A 26,024-nucleotide genomic window follows, 5' to 3' on the forward strand; every position below is an offset into this window, starting at 1 on the left:
ACAGTATGCTTACGTCGCGAATATTTCGACGCTAACTGGCGACGGAATAATTCCGTCGCCAAGTCCGTCGCTAATTGCGACGGAATAACGAGCGCTATATTCCGTCGCCAATCCGCCGGTACTAAACGGCGACCACGGCGTGGCGACGGATTTAATTCCGTCGCTAAGCCGTCGCTAGATTAATATGAATAGCGACGGAATCATCCGTCGCTAATCCGTCGCAAAAACGAAAAAAATCAAAAAAAATTTATTTAAAAATTAATTACCGAGAACTGTACAATTTATATTTCCTGTACAATTTATATTTCCTGTAAATAAAAAACAAACCACACAAAAAAATTCATATAACAAGTATCTATAATAATTAATCGTTCCACCTTAAAACTAAGAAGTTTAATTATTTACAATTCAACAATTACAATTAGGAAAAATAAAAAAATTAGAACTTCTTCAACACAGTCCTCTAATCATCGCCAAGATTTTGTGCGTCTTCTTGTTCATTGTCTTTATCTGTCCCTTCAGCTCCACTACCCTGATTATCGCTAGCAGCCTACACAAGAAAAGAACAGTCAGTATTGATAAACAAAATATAATGAAATAAATTACACACTATATGTGATTCTATCATGTGCTCATGTGTGATCTAAGGCAATAAAAAAACTCTATATGTGATTCTATCATGCTCATATGTGTGCTAAGGCAGTCAAAAAATTGAATATGTGATTATAGCATGTTCATATGTGTTCTAAGGCATATAAAAAAACTCTATATGTGATTCTACCATGCTCAGATGTGCTTTAAGGCAGGCAAAAAACTATATATGTGATTCGATCATGCTCGTATGTGTGCTAAGGCAGTCAAAAAATTGAATATGTGAATATAGCATGCTCATATGTGCTCTAAGGCAGGCAAAGCCAAAAATTTTATATGTGATTCTATCATAAATGATATATAACATGTTCATATGTGTTCTAAGGCAGTTAAAAAACTCTATATGTTATTATAGCATGCTCATATGTGTGCTAAGGCAGTCAAAAAACAGAATATGTGATTATAATATGCTCATATGTGTTCTTAGGCAGTAAAAAAACTGAATATGTGATTATAGCATGCTTATGTGTTCTAATGCAATCAAAAAAACTTTATATGTGATTCTATCATGCTCATATGTGCTCTAAGACAGACAAAAAGTTAAATATATATATATATATATATATATGTGATTCTATCATGCTCATATGTGTGCTAAGGCAGTCAAAAAATTGAATATGTGATTATAGCATGTTCATATGTGTTCTAAGGCATATAAAAAAACTCTATATGTGATTCTACCATGCTCAGATGTGCTTTAAGGCAGGCAAAAAACTATATATGTGATTCGATCATGCTCGTATGTGTGCTAAGGCAGTAAAAAAATTGAATATGTGAATATAGCATGCTCATATGTGCTCTAAGGCAGACAAAGCAACTTTATATGTGATTCTATCATGCTCATATGTGTGCTAAGGCAGTAAAAAAATTGAATATGTGATTATAGCATGTTCATATGTGTTCTAAGGCATCTAGAAAAACTCTATATGTGATTCTACCATGCTCAGATGTGCTTTAAGACAGTCAAAAAAACTATATATGTGATTATACCTGAGAGGGACCTGGAATCGAAGATCCCCTATCCTGAACAGCGGCCTTGATCTCATTTCGGAGAAAGGGGGCGACGGTGTATTGGAAGTAGTTATTCAGTGATTCATTAATGATCTCGCGTACATCATCACCGGAAAGAATAGTTGGCTGCTTGGAGCTTATGTCGGCGCAAGAAGTCGGTGAGCCGTAACTGGAAGAACCAATAACTGGTGAAGTGTTCATATTACTCCCAAACCCGAACACGCGACCTTTTTTGGGTTCACCTGCTGCAGTCACCCATGCTGTAGGATCAAATGATGGATGCTGAGTAGCGTCTTCGCCATATCGCTCTACCATCTGTTGCTCATATGCCTCCTACAAAATAATGTTTAAAGTATTCATTAATAATTAATGATAACATTATGATGACTTGCATATATATTGCAATGATTATTAATAGAATTAATACATACCGTTGTCGTTCTCGCCTTCTCTGATACGAAGACTCCCGTGGTCTTCCGTTTATGTGTTTCTACAAACACATCCTTATATGGTACACTGCCTCCTTTTTCTGCTTCCTGCGAAGTTAAATGACAAAAGATTTAGTACACAAATTTGCAACAATACTTATAAAATTAATATTATATATTGATGAGTTACCATTTTCTTTAGGTGGCTCCCAAATGTCTTAGATCCACCTGTGTGTAGATGGGCTTCGGGCATCTTCGATCGATTTTGTGAAGCCTTCGCAGAGCGATTTTTAAATGCATCTCCCGCCCACATATCGCACATTTCATCCCAGTAATCTCTCCTGATAGTAATAGGACCATGGCCCTTCCACAGTAATGGATCATCTACTACGCCAGATGCTTTTTTTGCTGCAGTCTTCATAGTGTGCAGCATGTCTGCAAATCGATTGGCAGCCACCTTCTGCCACACCTTCCTTGCATCATTTTCTTCCACCGTAGTTGCAAAGCGATTCGAAGCCTACAAATATTTTCAGAAAGTTAGTAGACATTGCTTAAATAAATTAAATATGAAACACATTAACTATGAGGAACAACTGTATACCATGAATGAGGACCACAATCTGTCTAACACCTCCTTTGGGTACTCTTTCCATTGAGCAACTGGTCCTGGTAGATGTTGAAGAAGTGAATTCCTAATCTCTCGTACTACTTCTTGTGGCTCAAACCTCGTGCTGCACATGAATTGTTACACAGTAAATATCAATATAAAATATTATGCAATAATTGAAAACAAAATACTTACGGTCGATTATCGATATACACTATTCGAATGAGTCTTCTTGTGCCAGCCTGAGAAGACCCTGTTTCCTGTGTTGGCTGTTGACTTGTGCGATCAACTGGTGTAGGTGGGTCGTGTACAGGCGCAACATCATCTGTAAAAAAATACACACCAAGTTCTCAGAATGTGCATTTGAACTAATCAAGCATCTAATTAGTTATATGATATACCTATCACAGGAGCCCGTGAAGATGAAGGTTGAGCCTGGCTACTACTGGATGAGCGACCACTATAACCTCCACGAACCATATTCTAACAAATAACATATGTCATACAATACATTCAAATAATTCACATCAAGTATTACAATGCATTCAAGTCATTCACATCAAGCATTGCAATGCATTCAAATAATTCAAATCATTGGCATCAAGTATTGCACTAATTCAAATCATTCGTTAATTGCATAAATTATAATACATTCAGATAATTGAAATCATTCACATCAAGTATTACAATGCATTCGAATCATTCGTATCAAGTATTACAATACATTCAAATAAAATTTTTAATCATTCACACCAAGTATTGCAATACAACTCACATCAAGTATTACAATGCATTTAAATAGAGGTTTGTAGTATAAGATTTTGCTCACTAGCTTGAGAATTCTTCCTCGTCACTAGTTTGACTTTCTTCTTCTTCTTCTTCTTCTTCTTCTTCTTCTTCTTCTTCTTCTTCTTCTTCTTCTTCATTGTTTGCCCATCCACTTGGTACATCATTTGGATCACATTCCTCTATGAATGTTTCATCAGCCAATGGAGATATGACATGCATATCATGCGCAACATCGTGACCATAAGCGAAGTCACAGACATCATCTGATTGATAGTAATCACTGTCTTCAGCTAACTCATCTTCCTGTAACTGATCATACTCGGGGTATAGTTTGGATTTCACCTTGCAAACTGCCCACCATTCATTTCTATCTGACTTTTTTATACTCGGATATGAAGTATAATAAACTTGTTGAGCTTGCGAGGCTAATATGAATGGTTCATATGTTCCAAACCTGGATTTATGATTCACCTCCACAATGCCTGAAGCTTTGTCGAGTCTTGTTGCAGTTGGATCAAACCAATGACACTTGAATACCGTAACCCTGTTATTCATGCCTAAGTAAGTCAACTCCATTATTTCCTCTATAACACCGTAGTAATCATGTTCATTTTCACCGTAGCTGCTACCCTTGACACACACGCCACTATTTATCGTTGATTTGTTTATACCGTAGTCTTTTGTATGGAATCGATAACCATTTACGATATACCCGTTGTAGCATTGCACAACTTTGGTCGGACCATTTTCTAAATCACATATTCCTTGATCTTTAACATCACCATGGCGAACCTACGCACAGACATAAACAATTATTGTGATCACGATCAATTAAGTAACTTAGTGTTGTTTATAAGTACAAAATTTATGTTAGCTTCTTTACCAACTGTTTCAACCACTCCACAAACTTAGTTTCACGTTCTTTTTGTACTTCTGCATTAGTGAGATGTGAAACTTTGCTTTGCAACTCCAGATCAAATCGTCTACAAACCACAAATACTTATATTACCGAGCCATGTATCCACATAAAGAACATAAAAGGATTTATAATTGAGTTGCATATACATATACTTACTCGATGTATGGGTCGATCGCTGAACAATTAAAAAGAATATAGATGTGTGCTGCATCTTGCTCTCGATCTGTCAATAGCCTTGATCGGCAACTACCAAATGCATGCCCAAGTCGTTGAAATATCGACAGCTTGTCAGCTACAGTTACTTGTTCTCCATCATCGTTACGGGGCGGGCATGTGTAACGTGTTGAAATATGAGGTTCGAAGTACATAGATGAGAAATTTGAAATCTCTTCTAAAGTGTACGCCTCACAAATAGAGCCTTCTACTCTTGCTTTATTACGAACCTTTTTTTTTAGGTCGAACATGCATCTGACAAGAATATACATTTCAAATTTTAAATATCTGTCATTAAAGAGACAAATATAAAAAAACATATACCTTTCAAATGGGTACATCCATCGATATTGCACAGGGCCACCAACCCTTAGTTCATATGGCAAATGTATGATCAAATGTTCCATAACATCGAAAAATGCTGGCGTAAATATCTTTTCTAACAGACAAACAGTGGTGATGACAGAGTCCTCGAGATTCTTTACATCTGATACAATGACCTCCGATGCGCACAATGTTCTGAAAAATCCGCTCAACTCAGACAATACCCCCATATAGGTTTGTCTAACATATCATGGAATGCTAGGGGTATCAATCGTTGCATAAAGATATGACAATCATGGCTCTTCAACCCATATAACTGTCCATCGTCAATCTTCACAGCCCGAGCAATGTTAGAGACATATCCATCTGGAAATCTCAGTTGTCTCAACCATTGACATACATGTTTTATTTGATCAGGTCCGAGCATGTACTTCGCCTTTGGTTTCAGTACTTTGCCATTATACTCTTTGAGTTCCAATTCTGGTCTTTTACATATTAATTTTAAATCCATACGGGCCTTCGGATTATCCTTCGTTTTTCCTTTAATATTCATTACTGTATTGAACACATTATCAAACACATTTTTCTCTACATGCATCACATCCAAATTATGTCGTATCAATAGGGTCGGCCAATACGGTAGTTCCCAAAAAATAGATTTTTTCGTCCAATTGTGTTCCTTCCCAAATCCACGGAAGGGTGTAGGACTGCGGGCATCTGTTAATACATCTGGAAAGTATCGCAATCTTCTTAAAATCTCTATGCCAGACAATCTTGAGGATGGACCTTCCATTTCAGTTGTGCCTGCTGTAAATGCATTCTTTTGACGTCGGAACGGATGATCGCTGGGTAGAAATCGACGATGGCAATCAAACCAGCAAGGCTTCCTTCCATGCCTCAATCTAAAAGCTTTGGAATCCTCCATGCAGTACGGACAAGCCAACCTCCCATGTGTGCTCCAACCAGATAACATACCATATGCAGGGAAGTCACTGATTGTCCATAGAACAGCGGCCTTCATGTTGAAATTTTGTTTTTTGTGGGCATCATACGTGGTAACACCGTCATCCCACAGTACTTTTAATTCATCAATCAATGGCCTTAGATATACATCAAGATTTTGGCCAGGTGAGGTCGGACCAGGGATCAACAGAGACAAGAAAAGATTTGGACGTTTCATACACAAGCTTGGTGGAAGGTTGTATGGAGTTACAAATACTGGCCAGCATGAGTATGGAGTTGATCTACCCCCAAATGGATTAAATCCATCTGTACATAGACCGAGTCTAACATTTCGCACTTCCATTGCGAAGTTCTGATGAGTACGATCAAAGTGCTTCCAAGCTTCAGCGTCAACAGGATGCGTGATCTTGTTTTCATCGTGTCGAACTTTATTTGCATGCCATCTCATGTGTTTAGCTGTCTTTGAAGACATATACAATCGCTGCAATCTAGGAGTGATAGGAAAGTAGCGGAGCGACTTGTATGAAACTTCCTTTGATCTCGTGCTACCATTGCCTCTTGTCTTTGGCTTGAACCGAGGATGCCCACATGACGGGCATGATATGTCGTTTTCCTGCTCCTTGAAATACAACATGCAGTGATTTGGACAAGCATCAATCTTTTTGTAACCCATACTTAGAGCGTTGACCATAACTTTCGCACGATAGAAATTTTGTGGCAATTTCTCATCTTTAGGCAACATACTCTTCACAATCATGCACAAACGGTCAAAACATGATTGACTCAAATTATACTCGGACTTCAAATTCATTAGTTGAAGAACTGCAGACAAGATAGTGTGACTCTCACAACCGTTCCAAAGTGGCTCATCAGCATCTTTAAGTAAATCATAAAATCTACTAGCTGCATCGTTTGGTGATTCTTCATCTACGGCAGTTCTTACATCACTAGAACTCATAGCAGAACCCAGTTCTGTTCCTGCAACATCAAATATCAAATTCGTATATGGATTATCGTGCACCACATTCACCCGTGCATCAAAATCGTTTCTAAATTCTTCTCCATGAAACGTCCAGTTCTGATAATCACTCACAAAACCCTTCCTGTATAGGTGATGTCTAACGCCATGAGGTTCTACAAATCGATTATTCTTACAAATCTTGCAGGGACACCTAATCCGACCTGTGGGATCTACCGTACTGACACTCGCCGTTGCAAATTCAATAAAACTATCGACACCATCCATATATTCATGCGATAACTCATTGTCCACTATCCTACGGTACATCCATTCACGGTTTGCAGTCATTCTGTCGTATGATGTTACGAATAGTATCCTAACGAATTAAGAAAAAAACAATCAGAATGCTACGATGAAGAAAATATCAAATTTATCATGCAATATACTATGTCAAACAATAACAAGAATTTTGATGCATGCATTGATAACTTAATATTTTCATGTGCAAACTATTAATGACATGATACAATCATTTGAAACATGCTTTTATTATAAAATTTCACATGGAAGTCAAAATCAAATTGAAAGTAACTACATGCAAGCATGGATACAATTACATCAAACATTGCAATACATCATAATCATTCATATCAAATAAATGGCAAACATGTACCTGCAGCAAACACACTTCAATATCTCACTAACTACTACCATGCTTAGCATGGACTCCGTACTCCAAAAATAAGAACACTTCCATATTTCTACATTAAAATCATGCTCAGCATGATCTCCGAACTCCAACAAAGCAGTCCTAGATATCAACAACTAAGTGAGTGTGTGAACAATAAAGTGCTGCATTCAATAAATTAAATAACATGTGATACGTTTGCATCACTTACTCACCACGGGTATTTACCCGATTTGCATTGTTTTTGTCATTTACTTACCACAGGTGGCCGAGCACGAGTTGGTTCCGTTGAAAAATCTGCACAAAAACAAAACAAATTAAGTAACAAACTAACTAAGCATGAAACAAGATGAAACACTAACTAAAAAAATTAAAACAAATTAAAACAACTCTAACTAATTGAAAGAAGAGAAAAGAAAAATAGTATATATGTTAAGCCAAATCTAACTAGAAGATGCTAATTTAACAAACCAGCTATAACATGTTGAACCAGTCGACTAACATAAAGTCATCGACAATTTCTAATCTGAACTACTTAGCAAAGGAATAGTAAATCAATCAATTAGTTTACTAGAAAAGATGTGAACTCCGTTTAACCACCACTATCATAAAGAATTCAAATAGCCCTAATCTAACTAACTGATTGTGAGAACATTAAATACCAATCTATCTAAGAAAAATATAATTATAAAAGACTAATAGATTGAAATACTCTAACTAACCAGATTTCAAGAAAACAAATTGAAGTAAAACTAACTACCAGTAGACATTAACAAACTAACAAATTGAACAACATGGACAACTTGTATATATACATTACAAAAAAAATTTCAACTTAAAATCCATATGGACAACATATATGCAAACTACACTTAAAACCATATGGACATCTTATATACACATATTACAAATTTTTTTTCAAGCTAATCACATGGACAACATAGGGATCACATAATAACTTTTTTTTTTTTAAAAAGAGATCACATGGGCAGCATAGGTATCCATAACAAAAATTCTTTTCAAAACAGATCACATAGGCAACGTAGGTATCTCATAACAATTTTTTTTTCTAAAAACAAACACATAGGCAACATAGTATTCCTACTAAAGATTTTTTTTTCAAACTGATTTACATAGGCAGCATATGCATTAAAAAACAGATTTTTTTGAAATCAATTCACATAGACAGCATAATATATCTCATAACAGATTGTTTTTTTCAAAAGCAATACACATCGGCAGCATGTTATTCCTACTACAGATTTTATTTTTCAAACGATTCATATAGGCAGCATAGGCATTCAAAAACAGAATTTTTTTTTTTGACAAGTCACTTAGGCAGCATAACGCAGGGGGTCGACCCCCCCTGCCGGAAAGCACGGCAGGGGGTTAAACCCCCTGCCTTTCCGGCAGGGAAGGGGGTTAAACCCCCTGCCGGAAAGGCAGTTCCGGCATGGGGGGTTGACCCCCTGCCGTGCCTTTACGGCAGGGGGGTCGACCCCCCATGCGTTTCCGGCAGGGGGTCGACCCCCCATGCGTTTCCGGCAGGGGGTCGACCCCCCATGCCTTTCCGACAGGGGGTCGACCCCCCTTGCCGGAAACGCAGGGGGTCGACCCCCCCTGCCGGAAAGCACGGCAGGGGGTTAAACCCCCTCCGTTTCCGGCAGGGAAGGGGCGTACCCCCTGCGTTTAGAAGAAGAAGAAGAAGAAGAAGAAGAAGAAGAAGAAGAAGAAGAAGAAGAATATTACCTGCGCTTCGCCGGACGGTGGCGGGAGGTTGACGGGGAGCGGCAGCTGGCGAGCGCCGGCTGGCGAGCGGTGGACGGGGAGCGGCGGCTGGCGAGCGGCGGTGGCCGGACGGTGGCGAGAGCCGACGGGCGGCGGGAGGGAGCAATACAGCGAAACAGGGAAAAGAGAAAGAGGGATGGGATTAGGGATTTACGCGACATTTAGCGATGGCTTAGCGACGGAAAAATTCCGTCGCTAAGCCGTCGCGAAACCTAAATACCAAAAAAGCGACGGAATATATTCTGTCGCTAAGCCGTCGCTAATTAGCGACGGATTAGCGACGACAGAGTTCCCTCTCTAAATCCGTCGCTAAAATGGTGTTCTTGTAATCAAAAGTAGCGACAAAAACATGCAGTCGCTAATCCGTCGCTAAGTAGCGACAGATTAGCGATAAAAGTCGTTTCTTCGCTAATCCGTCGCAAATTAGCGACAGATTATATCTCTAGCTAATCTGTCGCTAAGTAGCGACGGAAAAAATCCGTCGCTAATTTCCGTCGCTAATTAACAATTTTCTTGTAGTGTGATGATGCATGAAATGCACATCAATTTCATATATTATTTACGTATTTTGGCGTAAGTTATAGGCTAAGAACCCATATATAGATGCATTTGAGTGCAAAAGAACTATGGTTCGAATTTCACTCGAATCAAAGTTAAAACGAGCGAGATAATGCATTTTTAGGGTGTTGGAGCAGTTTTTTAGGCAAAGCAAATCCAGATTCGACTCAAGAGCCTATTTTTGGATCATGGGTCAATAAGTAAATGAAGTTTAACCCATTCACACGAAATCCAAGATCCAAAAGGTTTACTTTTACAGAACCCCCCTGCTTTTCAAGCATCTAGGTAGTCTCTTGCAAATAATAAAGAATTAGAAGTTTTACTAAAAATAAATTTTTCTAGGTGGTAGTTTTTAGAATAGAGGATAAGTATAGAGGTATAAAAGGTTTAGAAAAAAAAGGGGCTGACATTTTTTGGCTTTTGGAAAAAACATCCAGCCACACTCCTCTTCTCTCCCTTCTCTCCTTTTCACGATTTTTCTTTTCTTTTTTCTTCTTTCTTCCTTCTTCCTCCATGTTCCTTCCTCCATTTCTTCCATGTTAGCTGTATATGTGTGCTATTTTTTTTTTTTCTGTAGGAGCTACAACTCGAAGAAGAAGTCCTCCTAATTGGTGTGTCGTCTACATCAACTAGGGTCGGCCGATCCTCTCCCCAATTGGTCTTCATCATCATGGATCTTCCTCCACCTTCTTCAACACAACAACAACTTCTTTTTGGGTGCTGCAATGGCAGACCATGTGAGAGACGTGGGTGAACGTTCCAAGGCAAAGAACCATTCTTCCTTTCCCTTCACTCGTCGGACGACCCTCTAAGGTAACAAACACTCTACAGGTTGAAGGGAGTATGCGTTTGAAGATATAATCATATCATATGCCAAAAGATGAAACTACCCCTAGAATCGCCAGATGCTTACATCAGCATAGTTTAGGCATTTAATTTCCTTATTTAGATTTTATTTTATTTGATGCATGTTTTGTAATTTGTATTGTAAACATCTTGACTTATTAATAAATTGAATTATTATGAGAAAATTTGATTATTATTCTCGTTCCCTGTGGATTCGACCCGTACTTGCCACATTTATAGAAAGTCAGTTTTTAATATTTGGTTGTCGATTTTTCCAAGTTTTTATTGAAAAATACAATTTAAAAATACCATTGCAAAAAGAATAACCAAATTTTGGCGCCATTGCCGAGGAACGACGATTGATAGTCATTGTCTCTAATATTTCAGTTTATTAAAATTTTAAGTATTTTTAGTTTTTTTAGTTTTTAGGGTTAGTAAGTGAATATAGGTTTCACATAGTAAGTACATATAGGATTCACATAATATTTTTATACGATTCACTATATTGCTTGCTACAAGGAGCGATTAGATAGGTGGGTTTTAGAAAATATAGTTTGTGATTTCTTATATGTGTGCTAATTTTGTGATTTAGATTTAGATTTATTTATGTTATTTTAATTTTTTTAGCATAATTAAAGTAGTATGACCTTTCTTAGATTAATTTATTATTTGTACTTTGTGTTTTCTGTTTATTTTTTATTTTGTGTTCAGTAGTTAGATAAATTGGGTTCGAGTGCATACATCTGGGCTTAGTACCAGTGTATGCAAGGGCGAAAGGTGTTAGGTGTCCTATTACATCCTTTTGTCAATGATCCAGAGAGAATTTTACACTCTCCTTGAAGTCCAAGAGAAATAGGTGACATGGATCCTCCAGTTTCAGCTCCTACCCATCCTTTAATGGAGTACTTCATCCCTACGAAGTACATCTAGGCATTCTATATTCGGAGACCCGATGTAGGAGCGCCCCATTTCGAGATTAAGGCTAGTGTAATTTAGATGCTCTCATCTTTTTACGACCTTAATCACGAGGATCCCTATAGGCACTTAGATGAGTTCCTCAAAATCTGTTCTACAGTGAAGATAGAAAATTTCAGGGACGATGCTTTGAGATTAACCCTCTTCTCGTTCTCATTGAAGGACAAGGTCAAATATTGACTAAAGTCCTTATATTCTATAGAAATAGTGTCCTGAGATCAGATGCAGAGGAGTTCTTGAAGAAATACTTTTTCATGGGTAGGACAAACAAGTTTAGACGAGCCATCACTAGCTTCTTAGAGCTAGAGGGCGAGCAATTTCATGAGACTTGAGAGAAGATGAAGGATCTCCTTAGAAAGTGTCTCCATCACCAAGTGCCAAGATGACAATTGGTGCATTGCTTTTATGATGGTCTATCTGAACAGAATCGTCAAATGATCGACTCTTTATGCGGGGGCATTTTCATGTTGAAGAGCAAAGATGACGCATGGTAGTTATTTGACGTTTTGAGCGAGAACTCCCTTAATCATGCCTCTAGCTCTCGTACTGAGCGACCCACACATAGTATCCACAAGCGGGGTGGTGTTTTAGAGATTGGTTCGACCACTAAACTGCAAAGAAAAGTGGATATACTTTCTCAAAAGTTGGATCAACTTTTTGCAGGCTCATCCCAATCTCATCAGGTGTGTGCTCTCTGTGTCAGTCTGACACATTCTGTCACTGAGTGCCCTTCGGCAACTTAGTACACTGAATTTGTTCACGAATAAGTTCAGACTGCTTAGGGGTTCACAAATCCCATTAATGACCCGTATTCAAGTTGGCAAAACCATCCTCATTTATCGTAAAGAAATCCACAAGCACCAATTTTTGTCCCTCCCATTCAGCAGGTTAGGCCTAGCATTCCTTTGCAGACATATCAGAGGCCTAGTTACCCTCAGTCATCTCCTACTTATCCTGCAGTTATTCCTCAGGAACGTCCACAACAGTCATCTTTTGAGGAAAGACTTCTCTAAGCATTTCAAGAGGTGAAAATCTCTAATTAAAATGCCTTCGAGAAGTGCAAACAAGTGCTAAATACTCATACACAGTCTATTGTCAAACTCGAGACGCAAATGAGACAATTAGCAGAGGCCTTAATACAGAGAATTAAGGGTACTTTACCCAGCCAACCTATCATGAATCCCAAGGGCAAGGAACCCATGTTTGGCCTTCACATGATTGATAGTCATGAGCAATAGGCCAAATCAGTTATGACCCTTAGAAGCAGACACGAGTATCATGTAGCCCCGAGAGAGATAACCGATGAGCCTGAAGAGATCATGCTATTTATTTTTTCTCAATCATCCCCCCTTGATGAGAAAAAGGATTCAGGTGAGTCTCCTCAGCAAGAAGAGGAATCACCAGAATACATCCCTAAACCACCCTATCCTAAAGCATTAGAATCTCTCGTTGGCATCAGGAAACAAGGAGTTAAGATGCAGGACATGCTTGAAGTATTCAAGCAAGTGCAAATCAACCTTCCCTTATTGGATGCCATTCAACAAGTGCTGGTGTACGCCAAATTCCTGAAGGAACTATGTACGTAGAAGCATAAATCTAGAGGAAAAGTTCTTAGTAAGATCTTCTTAACCGAGCAGGTGGGTTTGATGCTTCAGCACCAATCTCCACCTAAGCTCAAGGACCCGGGTGCCCCGATCATCTCATGTGTTATTGAAAATATCAAAATCGAGAGAACATTGTTGGATTTAGGGGTTGGTGTGAATATCCTACCTGCATATTTCTATGATTCTTTTGGGTTAGGAGGAATGAAGCTGACACTTATAACCTTACAATTAGCAGATCGTTCTGTCAAGATTCTGAGAGGAATCCTCGAGGACATGATAGTTAAGGTTGATGAGTTTTATTTTTCAGTCGACTTCATCATCCTGGATATGAAGGGCATAAATAACCATCATCAGACTTCAATCATTCTTGGCTGACCATTTTTGGTAATGGCCAAAGGATGTATCAACTGTCATACCAGAGCGATGGATTTATCCATTGGCAATAAAAAGGTGAGACTGAATATCTTTAATGTTGTCACAGAACCTACCAAAGACGAGTCTTGTTTCCATGTAGATATTGTTCGGAATTTATTGAAAAAAGACTTAGACTTGTTGTTGTTTAGAGATCCGTTCAATGTAGGTTATACAGTAGAAGATAGCCTAGACAATGATTTTATTTAGATGTCTTCTGTTGTGTCAGAGGAGGGGAGTGTTCTTGGGCATAGTGTGCCTAAGAGAGGAATAAGATAGGATCTGAGCAGAGATTGTGTATCATATGTATATAGTAGGAATAAAAATTTTAGTTTTCAGTATTATCATTATCTGTTTTGAGTCTATTTTCACTTGGTTCTTTTTTGTTGTCATGCAGGTATATTTGATGCTTCAGTGTATGAGTTTCAGGTTACTATAAGCAGGACATGGATTCAGGAGCATACCATTGGCCAGACCAGCAGAAAACTATGCATAGTGGTGGTGCGAAGTCAAGGCAATCATCAACTCAAGAGGCATTGCACATGATCAAGTTGTATCCTTCTTTTCTTCCTTGTTTTTTTTAGTGTTCTATAGTATGCATATGTATCACATGTTTGCATTTTTTGTATGCCACTAGGGACAATGTCATTCAAGCATGGGGGGATGAGATTAGATACACACATATTTTTTTCTGTCCAGGTAGCTAAAAACCCATAAAATTAGGCCTTTAAGAAACAAATTTTTAGCATATATGAATATTTTTGACGTAATTTGACATTTTAAAAATTTTTAAGCATCATGTAAATTTTTTTTTCTAAACTAATCTAAAAAGAGTGGTTATTTATGTGAATTTCAAAGAAAATATTGTATTTGAATGTTAAAATTTATTTTGAATCACAAAGTATAAGTATGCACGGTATGTTTGAAAGACTAAACATATGAAAAATATAAAAAAATGAGCTTAAAAAAAAGAGCTTATGTTTAGTCATTGATGTCTTCGCGATCCCCAGTAGCTGAACTTAGACACAAGTTGAAGTGTTTGAGTCTCATGATGAAAACGATAACGAAGAAAATCACCTTTTTGTCTAGTCGATATCTGTGGCCTATTTGGTTCGAGCAAGTAGAGTCTGAAGGATGTTTTACACCTGGTGTCCTAAAGCCATCTGGTTTGGGACCCACCGACTCAAAGGCTCGTTACATGAACTTCATAGAAAGCCTAATAGATATAAACATTGCACATGACAAGAAGAAGACTATACATAAACTATTAAAATAGAAGGTCAAGTGACTCAAGCAAGTAAATTTGAGAGATACTATGTATCTGGTGCTCTAAGGTCGTCTGGTTTGAGAGTCACTGACCCAAAGCTCACTACAAGGGTCACAAAACTGGATATTTGAAATAGCGCTCAATTGACTAAAAAAGAGAAAAAGTAAAAATTGAAAATTAAAAAAAAAAGAATAAGCTTAAGGAAAAATTCATTGCTTATGAATAATTGTGAAATATTATGCAGAAAACATACAAGTGATGATAAATGAGAAATAACATGATAATACTTGACTTTCTGAAGAAAAATCATAGATAATTGTAAATTTTAGAAAAGTGAAAGGAAAAAGTTTTTACTGTGGAGGCATAAAAATTCTAAATGTGTTATCAGAATGTAAATTACATGAAATACTTGCTTAAACTCATTTTTTAATTGTCTAATATTTTTGAAAAAAAAAATTTTATTTTCTGCAAGGGCTTGTTGCATATGCTAAATGCGACTGTGATTCCTACGAAAGTGAGTTAGAGATTATATTTTATTTTACGTCATTTCATTGCATTATTTAGTTCTAACTCTTAGCGTATTCATTTTCTTTATTAGTTTGTTAATTAGGGACTAACAAACATTCAAGCATGGGGGTATTTGATGATGCATGAAATATACATCAATTTCATAAATTATTCATGCATTTTAGCGTAAGTTATAGGCTAAGAACCCATATATAGATGCATTTAGGTGTAAAGAAGCTATGGTTTGAATTTCACTCGAATTGGTGAGATAATGCATTTTTAGGGTATTAAAGCGGTTTTTGAGGCAAAGCAGATCTAGATCCTACCCAAGAGCCTATTTTTGGATCATGGATCAGTTCTTAAATGAATTTTAACCCATTCACACGAAATCAAAGATAAAAAAGAATTACTTTTACAGAAAACCCCATGCTTTTCAAGCATCTAGGTAGTCTCTTGCAAATAAAAAAGAATTAGGAGTTTTACTAAAAATAAATTTTTTAGGAGGTAGTTTTTAGAATATAAAATAAGTAGAAAGGTATAAAAGGTTTATAAAAAAGAGGGGCTGACGTTTTTTGGCTTTTGAAAGAAATGTCCAGCCACACTCCTCTTCTCTCCCTTCTCTCCTTTTCACGATTTTTCTTTTCTTCTTTCTTCCATCTTCCATCTTCCTCCATGTTCCTTCTTCCATTTCTTTCATGTTAGCTGTATATGTGTGCTATTTTTTTTTCTACATGAGATGCAACTCGAAGAAGAAGTCCTCCTAATTGGTGTGCTTTCTACATCAACTAGGGCCGACCGATCCTCTCCCCAAGCAGTCTTCATCATCGTCGATCTTCCTCCACCTTCTTCAACACAACGTCAACTTCTTTTTGGGTGCAACAATGGCGGAAATGGCAGATCATGTGAGAGATGTGGGTGAACGTTCCAAGGCAAAGAACCACTCTTCCTTCCCCTCCACTCGTTGGATGGCCCTCTGAGGTAACAAACATTCTGCAGGTTGGAGGGAGTATGCGTTTGAAAATATAATCATATCACATGCCAAAAGATGAAACTACCCCTAGAATCATCTGATGCTTACATTAGCATAGTTTAGGCGTTTAATTCCCTTATTTAGATTTTATTTTATTTGATGCATGTCTTGTAATTTGTGTTGTAAACATCTTGACTTATTAATAAATTGAATTATTATGAGAAATTTTGATTATTATTTTCGTTTCTTGTGGATTCGACCCGTACTTGTCACATTTGTGAAAAGTCGGTTTTTAACATTTGGTTGTGGATTTTCCCAATTTTTTATTGAAAAATACAATTTAAAAATACCATTGCAAAAAGAATAACCAAATGGCCTCGGAGATTGTTTTTGCTTTGCAAACTTTTGCTCTCCCATTGAAAATAAGATGAGAAAGTTTACAGTGGTTTGGACATATTCGGCGAAGGCCTAATGATGCTCCCGCTAGAAGGATGGAGAAATGGGAAAATATATTAGTTAAAAGAGGTCGGGTAGGCCTAGGAAGACATGGATGGAGGTGATAGGAAAGGATATGAATGCTTTGAACCTCACAGAGGACATGACATTGGATAGAAATGATTGGAGGAGAAGGATTCATGTGGAAGACCCAAAATGATTTTCTTTTTTGGTTCATATCGCCGACCCCAATTGTTTTGGGATGAAGGCGTAGTTGTAGTTGTAGTTGTAGTTGTAGTTGTTGTTGTTGTAAACTTTTGCTCTCTCTCTCTCTGCAGTGCAAAATCACTGTACTTATTTTTGCTCTCCCTCTCTACAGTGCAAAAAATCACTGTAATTTTGCATCCAAACGGCTCTTTGTTTGGTTTATATACTTTTAAGGTTTTTATACCATTATTGATGGACGACGGATGGTCATTTCTTTTATTTTGAATTGTATCTTACATCTTCCTGAGTTTTTGTTTTTCCACAAAGAAAACATGTAGTTTTTCCTGACAGTGAGTATTGATTGATGGTGGGGGATATATTCACGTGCAAAGCTTCCAATCCGCGTGTGACACGTCTGGACAGAGCGGCCACCCTTTGCACAGATTAAATCCGGTGCTGTTAAGTTTCCTTTGTTTCTTTATCAGGATATGTCATCCGTATTCTGTTGGGAAAACCCAGCACTAAATCTCTCAAACAGTTTACAAGGATGATCCTTCATCAGGGTTTTGGTACAAGCACTCAATTCCTTAGTTTGCTGCATATAAGGAGATTAATAAGTTAAAACACCAACTACTTCAAAGTTCAAACCGATGTTGTCAGTATCGGCCTGAATCGGTCTATACGATATTAACCTGAATTGGCTATTTTTTAATAAATATAAAAATGCTTAAAATTAATTTTTTAATATTGATTTATATTATTTTAATAGATTTAACATGTGTCACGTTCTGATTGACACAAAATATTTTTTAATTATTTTTAGTCTATCCAGAACGATTCATTTGAGAATCGGGTTTGGCCTATTCACTTAAATCTTTGGCCAAACGATTCAGGGCCCATACCGATACTGACAACATTGTTTCAAACTAATCCCTGCTGAAGGTGTTCAAAACAATTCTTGAGAACTAGATTTTAATTGACAATGCCTCTTTTGTTAGAATGCGTCTAATTTCAAAAACTCACATAAAATTCACCTTAATAAGTTGTAAACAACTAAATAAACTGGTGTTTGTAAACAAATCTTTTTATGCATAAAAGAATGATGCTTGGTATATAAACTGAAAAAACCTTTCTTACTTATTTTAGTTGTAATCAATGCAATCACATATTTTATAAAAACAATTATTAATTCTTACTAAAAAGTAAAGTTTACATAAACTTATAATATTCTTCTTGCATATTGTCAGCATTTGCACCTACATTTTATATATATATATATATATATAATGTTTCCCATTTCACATAAACTTTAAAAAGTCTCATTTTTCATTTTCGCTTCCCAACCTTGGGTTTGTGTATGATTGGTTCAAGTCTTACCTGGTTCGGGTTTCAGCTTAGGTCTTGATATGATTGGTATTCTAGGCTTAATTACTTGTCAATAAAAAAATATAAATTAATGAAATCAAATATCCCTTATGAAGATTATAAGCTAGCAAATGAGAAGTTTATTTACTATTATAAATAATGTTAAAATTTAAATAATAAAAAGAATATATACCAACCAATCATTTCAAGTCAAAATAAAAAGACTGAGTTTGGGTACATAATTGGTTCTGGTTCTAATCATGACAGTAGTTAAAAGTCATTGAATTAATTTTAACGCACCATCTGACAATGGGGCCTTCGCCCAGCAGGATATAGATCAATGTCATCAGTATCAGTGTGTATCGGCCTGAATCGGCTGATACACATCATATCGGTAGAATTTCAATACTATTCAGGGACGATTCAGCTATTCTTTAATGAATAGGGATAGAGATAGTGGCGGTGGAGGTTTCCTCCTCCACCATTGTGTTGCAGCAGGCCACCAGCGGGCCCACCGTGGATGGGAACACCATCGACCACCGACCATGGGTGTTCTGACCAGCGGGGTGGCCGACTGGAGACTGGAGGCGCCTCCCTTGCTTTGGCACTGTCGGAACCAAGGGAGGCTTCTCTTGCCCTAAAACGGGAAGGGAATCCCGTGAAACCAGAACCAGCTGAACCGATTCAGATTGAAAACCGATTCTCAACCCGATTTCTAGGTGTAAAAGCTAATTTCAGTAGGGTTTTGGTCTAGATTCCGATAGGTTCTGACCCATAATGCCACAATTCTATATGTTGTGGGTTCGGTCCTTGAGGGTCCGCCTCTGGATTGGGTCTAATCACTTTATTTTGGTTTAGTCTCTCTTTCAAATCAATTTTAAACCCATGTTTTCACTACAAGAAAATACGTTGTTAGCGACGAAATATTTTCGTCGCTAGTTAGCGACAGATTAACGAGTGACAAACATCCGTCGCTATAGTTAATGAAGCATACGAAAATAGCGACGAAATATAGTCCGTCGCCGAGTCCGTCACTATTTAGCGACGGATTTTTACGACATACTATTTTGTCGTTACAGCCGCACCATTTGCCGACGACTCTTGCGACAAACTCTAGTCCGTCGCTATTTAGCAACGGACTTGGCGACATAATATAGTCTGTCTCTCGTTTCGTAAATTTGATTTACGTGGGCTTAGCGACGGATTAATTCCGTCGCTAAGCCGTCGCTAAGTTTTGAATAACCCTAATCCCAGACAGCTTTTCCTTTTCTTCTTTCGTTGCTCCCGCCGTTCGCCGGTCCCACCGTCCGCAGGCCCCGCCGCCCGGAGAAAGGTAAAGGACGCCCCCCCCCCCCCCCCCGCGTTTTCCGGTAGGGGGTCGACCTCCTGCCGAAAACGCAGGGGGTTAACCCCCTGCCGGAAAACGCGGGGGTTAACCCCCTGCGTTGGATCAAATTATAACGAATCCTTGAGAAGAATTTTTTTTAGAAACATAAGGGAGGAATAAGAATAATAAGATTCTCATATAATACAATACATATATTTCCCGGAAAAAAAGGATGAATAGGTACACTTCTAATTATTTAGTTTAGATCCACATTCTTTGCACTCATATTCTAATAACTTAGAATATAATATACTTATAGTTATAATATATATAATTATATATAATGGGTATACTTACTTTATAATTATAATAGATATCTTTATAACAATTATAACAAAAAGAAGTATCAATTAAATACACTGAGGCACCGATTCTATGACAGATCTCAACTTACCCTCTATTTTTGTGCCTTTAGTAGGCCTATTATTTCTGGCAATTGCAATGGCTTCTTTATTTTTCCATGTTCAAAAAAACAAAATTGTCTAGATATGATGGGACCCAATCTCATCAATTTTTTTCAATCTTTGGATCATAATACAGATTTTCATTTCATTTAATCGGAATGGTACGACATGCGGCTTCAGACACAAATGGAAATAAATGATCATATGGATAAATGAGGATCATATGGATAAATCCACGTTTATGCATCTATAGCTTGACTTTCATTTCAGCGGGTTGATTGGATATCTGGAATATATATTAATGATAATGATATGTAAATATATATATCTAGATCATATGAATGAAGGTGATGCTAGTTTGAATGGGGGAGGAGGGGGAGGATGTTAGTTCTATCTAACTTATTCGATGAATGAATCCTGATTGATGATTTACATCATGATAGTATTAGCAGATGAAAGTTACTTCGGGAGCCAAAAAACTCATTTTGATTATTCTCTCAATTCCAATAGAATGAAACTCGATCTAGTATGAATTGGCGATCAGAACATATATGAATAGAACTTATAACGGGTTCTAGAAAAATAAGTAACTTCTGCTGGGCTTGTATCCTTTTTTTAGGTTCACTAGGATTTTTATTGGTTGGAACTTCCAGTTATTTTGGTAGGAATCTGATATCCTTATTCCCATCTCAGCAAATCATTTTTTTTCTACAAGGGATCGTGATGTGTTTCTATGGTATCACGGGTCTATTCATTAGCTCCTATTTGTGGTGCACAATTTCATGGAGTGTAGGTAGTGGTTATGACAAATTCGATAGAAAAGAAGGAATAGTGTGTATTTTTCGTTGGGGATTTCCTGGAAGAAATCGTCGCATCTTCTTTTGATTCCATATAAGAGATATACGTTCGATCAGAATGGAAGTTAAAGATGGTCTTTTTCCTCGCCGTGTCCTTTATATGGAAATCGGAGGCCGAGGAGACATTCCATTGACACGTACCAATGAGAATTTAACTTCACGAGAAATTGAACAAAAAGCTGCCGAATCGGCCTATTTTTTGCGCGTACCAATTGAAGTATTTTGAAATGAAACAAAGAAATCGAGGAATGAGTGCTCCTCGTCACGAGGTAGAGGGAGGGAACCCGAGAATCCCCTTTTCTTTTAATATAACTGATGTTTCGTAATTGATGTTTCGCTCTTTTGATCAAAACATTTAGTTAGATCCTATTTCCCACGTCCCGATGGAAATATCATGTCCTGCGTACCGTGCAGCAGGTGGATTTGCAGAACAACCATACCATGAAGCAATTTTAGTCCACCAAAACGATTTTTCATGCGTATGAAATTCCACTTAATTCTTTCATTTTCATATTATTAACAAGTTTAATAAGTATGTATATATATTGTATTCATCACATATATCAGGATATTTCGGAGTACAGAATCCATATTTTTAGGATTTTAGGACCAATATTTCGAATCAATATAAATACATTACATTATGTATAGATGAAGATGGATCATACCCAGTAAATTATCCCTCTTTTGTCAATTAACCTTTCTTTCTTTTTATTCATCTTTCTTGATGTTTGTTTCTTGATGACCAAACAATTGGATTTTTTAGATTAGAACCACTTCTGTTTCGCCAACTATTTCGGATTTTATCATCGGTATTTTTCAGAACTATCCCCTCGATTATTCCTGGGTTGTGGATAATCAGTGAAACAATTCGAAATAATTGATTGATACAACAAAGGAGTTCGTCTCGAAATACGAATAATATTCATGTTTGTTACTTCAAGTGCTTCTTTCTGGCATTCATCAAAAAGAACAAATGAAACATGCAATTGGTCCGAATTTGATTGATTGAGATGTCTGAGGACACTATTTCATTACCTCTGCATTCGAAATAAATGAACCCTTATTCCATTTCTGGAGACAAGGACTAAACAAATTACACAATGGGAAATAGATCCATAGGTTCCATACCTCGTTATAGAACTTGTGCTTCATACATCATACAAATATCAGACATAGTCAACAAATGAATCAGGTTCATTAACAATTCACGGATTGGAAGTGGCGAAAAAGAAAGCATTGAATCCCCTACCATATCTTGCATCTATCGTATTTCTGCCCTGGGGAATTTCTCTCTCATTTAATAAAAGTATGGAACCTTGGGTGACTAATTGGTGGAATACCAGCCATCCGAAACTTTTTTGAATGATATTCAAGAAAAGAACATTCTAGAAGGATTCATAAAATTAGAAGAACTGTTCTTGTTGGACAAAATGATAAAGGAGTATCCGGAGACACATATACAAAAGCTTCATATAGGAATCCACAAAGAAACGATACAGTTGGTAAGAATGCACAATCAAGATTATATACATATCATTTTGCATTTCTCGACAAATATAACCTATTTCGCTATTCTAAGTGCTTATTCTATTCTGGATAATGAAGAACTTATCACTCTTAATTCTTGGGTTTAGGAATTCCTCTATAACTTAAGCGACACAATAAAAGCTTTTTCTATTCTCTTATTAACTGATTTATGTATTGGATTCCATTCGTCCCACGCTTGGGAACTAATGATTGGTTCGTTCTACAAAGATTTTGGATTTGTTCAGAATGATAAAATTATATCCGGTCTCGTTTCTACTTTTCCGGTCATTCTAGATACAATTTTGAAATATTGGATCTTTCATTATTTAAATCATGTATCTCCTTCACTTGTAGTGATTTATCATTCACTGAATGAGTGAAGAACTGATTTAATCTGACAACATAAGGATTAACCCCCGCGTTTTCCGGCAGGGGGTTAACCCCCTGTGTTTTCCGACAGGTGGTTAACCCCCTGCCATTTCCGGTAGGGCCCCCCCTGCATTTTCGACAGGGGGTTAACCCCCTGCCTGTTCCGGCAGGGGGTCGACCCCGGCAGGGGGTTAACCCCCTGCCTTTCCGGCAGGGGTTTAACCACCTGCCGAAACAGGCAGGGGGGCGACCCCCTACTGTTCCGGCAGGGGGTCGACTCACTGGCGGAAAGGCTGGGGGTCGACCCTCTGCCCGAACAGGGGGTCAGTTAACCCCTTATGTTCTGTAAGAGGGTTAACCCCCTATGTTCCGTAAGGGGGTCGACCCCCTGCCGGAACAGCAGGGGAGTCGACCCCTTGCCGGAACAACCTTTTTTTTTTCGTGGTGACTTCATTTTAAAACAGTGTTTTTTTGTGCAGATTTTTCAATGGAACCAGCTCGTGCTCAGCCACCTGTGGTAAGTAAGTGTCAAAAATAATGCAAATCGGGTAAATACCCGTGGTGAGTAAGTGATGCAAGCGTATCACATGTTATTTAATTTATTAGATGTAACACTTTATTGTTCACACACTCACTTAGTTATTGATATTTAGGGTTGCTTTGTTGGAGTTTGGAGATCATGCTGAGCATGATTTTAATGTATGAATATTGAAGTGTTCTTATTTTTGGAGTACGGAGTCCATGCTAGGTATGGTAGTAGTTAGTGAGATATTGAAGTGTGTTTGTTGCAGGTACATGTTTGCCATTTGTTTGATATGAATGATTACGATGTATTGCAATGTTTGATGTAATTGTATCCATGCTTGCATGTAGTTACTTTCAATTTGATTATGACTTCCATGTGAAATTGTATAATGAAAGCATGTTTCAAATGATTGTATCGTGTCATTAATAGTTTGCACATGAAAATATTAAGTTATCAATGCATGCATCAAAATTCTTGTTATTGTATGACATCATATATTGCATGATAAATTTGATATTTTCTTCATTGTAGCATTCTGATTGTTCTCTTTTAATTCGTTAGGCTATTATTCGTAACATCATAAGAAAATGACTGTAAACCGTGAATGGATGTACCGTAGGATAGTGGACAATGAGGTATCGCATGAATATATGGATGGTGTTGACAGTTTTATTGAATTTGCAACGACAAGTGTCAGCACAGTGGATCCCACAGGTCAGATTAGGTGTCCCTGCAAGATTTGTAAGAATAATCGATTTGTAGAACCTCATAGCATTAAACATCACCTATACATGAAGGGTTTTGTGAGTGATTATCAGAACTGGACGTTTCATGGAGAAGAATTTAGAAATGACTTTCATGCACAGGTGAATGTGGTGCACGATAATCTATATACGAATTTGATATTTGATGCCGCAGGAACAGAACTGGGTTCTGCTATGAGTTCTAGTGATGTAAGAACTGCCGTAGATGAAGAATCACCAAACGATGTAGCTAGTAGATTTTATGATTTACTTAGAGATGCTGACGAGCCACTTTGGAACGGTTGCGAGAGTCACACTATCTTGCCTGTAGTTCTTCAACTAATGAATTTGAAGTCCGAGTATAATTTGAGTTAATCATGTTTTGACCGTTTGTGCATGATTGTGAAGAGTATGTTGCCCAAACATGAGAAATTGCCACAAAATTTCTATCGTGCGAAAGTTATGGTCAACGCTCTAGGTATAAGTTACAAAAAGATTGATGCTTATCCAAATCACTACATGTTGTATTTCAAGGAGAAGGAAAACAACCGTCATGTGGGCATCCTCGGTTCAAGCCAAAGACAAGAGGCAATGGGAGCACGAGATCAAAGGAAGTTTCATACAAGTCGCTCTGCTACTTTCCTATCACTCCTAGATTGCAGCGATTGTATATATCTTGAAGGACAGCTAAACACATGAGATGACATGCAAATAAAGTTCGACACGATGAAAACAAGATCACACATACTGTTGACGCTGAAGCTTGGAAGCACTTTGATCGTACTCATCAGAACTTCGCAATGGAAGTGCAAAATGTTAGACTCGGTCTATGTACAGATGGATTTAATCCATTTGGGGGTAGATCAACTCCATACTCATGTTGGCCAGTATTTGTAACTCCATACAACCTTCCACCATGCTTGTGTATAAAACATCCAAATCTTTTCTTGTCTCTGTTGATTCGTGGTCCGACCTCACCTGGCCAAAATCTTGATGTATATTTAAGGCCATTGATTGATGAACTAAAAGTATTGTGGGATGACGGTGTTACCACGTATGATGCCCACAAAAAACAAAATTTCAACATGAAGGCCGTTGTTTTATGGACAATCAGTGACTTCCCTGCATATGATATGCTATCTGGTTGAAGCACACATGGGAGGTTGGCATGTCCGTACTGCATGGAGGATTCCAAAGCTTTTAGATTGAGACATGGAAGAAAGCCTTGTTGGATTGAATGCTATCGTCGATTTCTACCCAGCGACCATCCATTCCGACGACAAAAGAATGTGTTTAAAGCAGGCACAATTGAAACAGAAGGTCCATCCTCAATATTGTCTGGCATATAGATTCTAAGAAGATTGCGATACTTTCTGGATGTAATAACAGATGCCTGCAGTTTTACACCCTTCCGTGGATTTGGGAAGGATCATAATTGGACGAAAAAATCTATTTTTTTGGAACTACCGTATTGGCCGACCCTATTGATATGACATAATTTGGATGTGATGCATGTAGAGAAAAATGTGTTTGATAATGTATTCAATACAATAATGAATGTGAAAGGAAAAATGAAGGATAATCCGAAGGCCCGTATGGATTTAAAATTAATATGTAAAAGACCAGAATTGGAACTCAAAGAGTATAATGGCAAAGTACAGAAACCAAAGGCAAAGTACGTGCTCGGACGTGATCAAATAAAATGTGTATGTCAATGGTTG

General features: G+C 37.5%; 1 protein-coding gene across 1 annotated transcript; it reads right to left on the reverse strand.

Annotated features, from left to right (window-relative positions):
- Positions 1–339: 339 nt before the first annotated feature.
- Positions 340–3,177, reverse strand: LOC149815594 (uncharacterized). The gene is made up of 3 exons (XM_089989558.1): positions 3,099–3,177; positions 2,893–3,022; positions 340–550 (listed from the first exon to the last, which is right to left on the reverse strand). The coding sequence occupies exons 1-3, from the start codon at positions 3,175–3,177 to the stop codon at positions 451–453; spliced, it is 309 nt and encodes a 102-aa protein (XP_089845684.1). The 3' UTR covers positions 340–450.
- Between the last annotated feature and the right edge of the window lie 22,847 nt (positions 3,178–26,024).

This window comes from Nuphar pumila, chromosome 15, assembly GCF_984573655.1.
Source record: "Nuphar pumila chromosome 15, dmNupPumi1.hap1.1, whole genome shotgun sequence".
NCBI lineage: Eukaryota > Viridiplantae > Streptophyta > Magnoliopsida > Nymphaeales > Nymphaeaceae > Nuphar > Nuphar pumila.

Excerpts from the sequence above, each read along its gene's own strand:
- LOC149815594 (XM_089989558.1), bottom strand. The coding sequence starts at position 3,177 with ATGGTTCGTGGAGGTTATAGTGGTCGCTCATCCAGTAGTAGCCAGGCT. Across the intron at positions 3,023-3,098 it reads TTCACGGGCTCCTGTGATAG|ATGATGTTGCGCCTGTACAC; the intron begins GTATATCATATA and ends ATTTTTTTACAG. Across the intron at positions 551-2,892 it reads GTGTATATCGATAATCGACC|GCTGCTAGCGATAATCAGGG; the intron begins GTAAGTATTTTG and ends TTTCTTGTGTAG.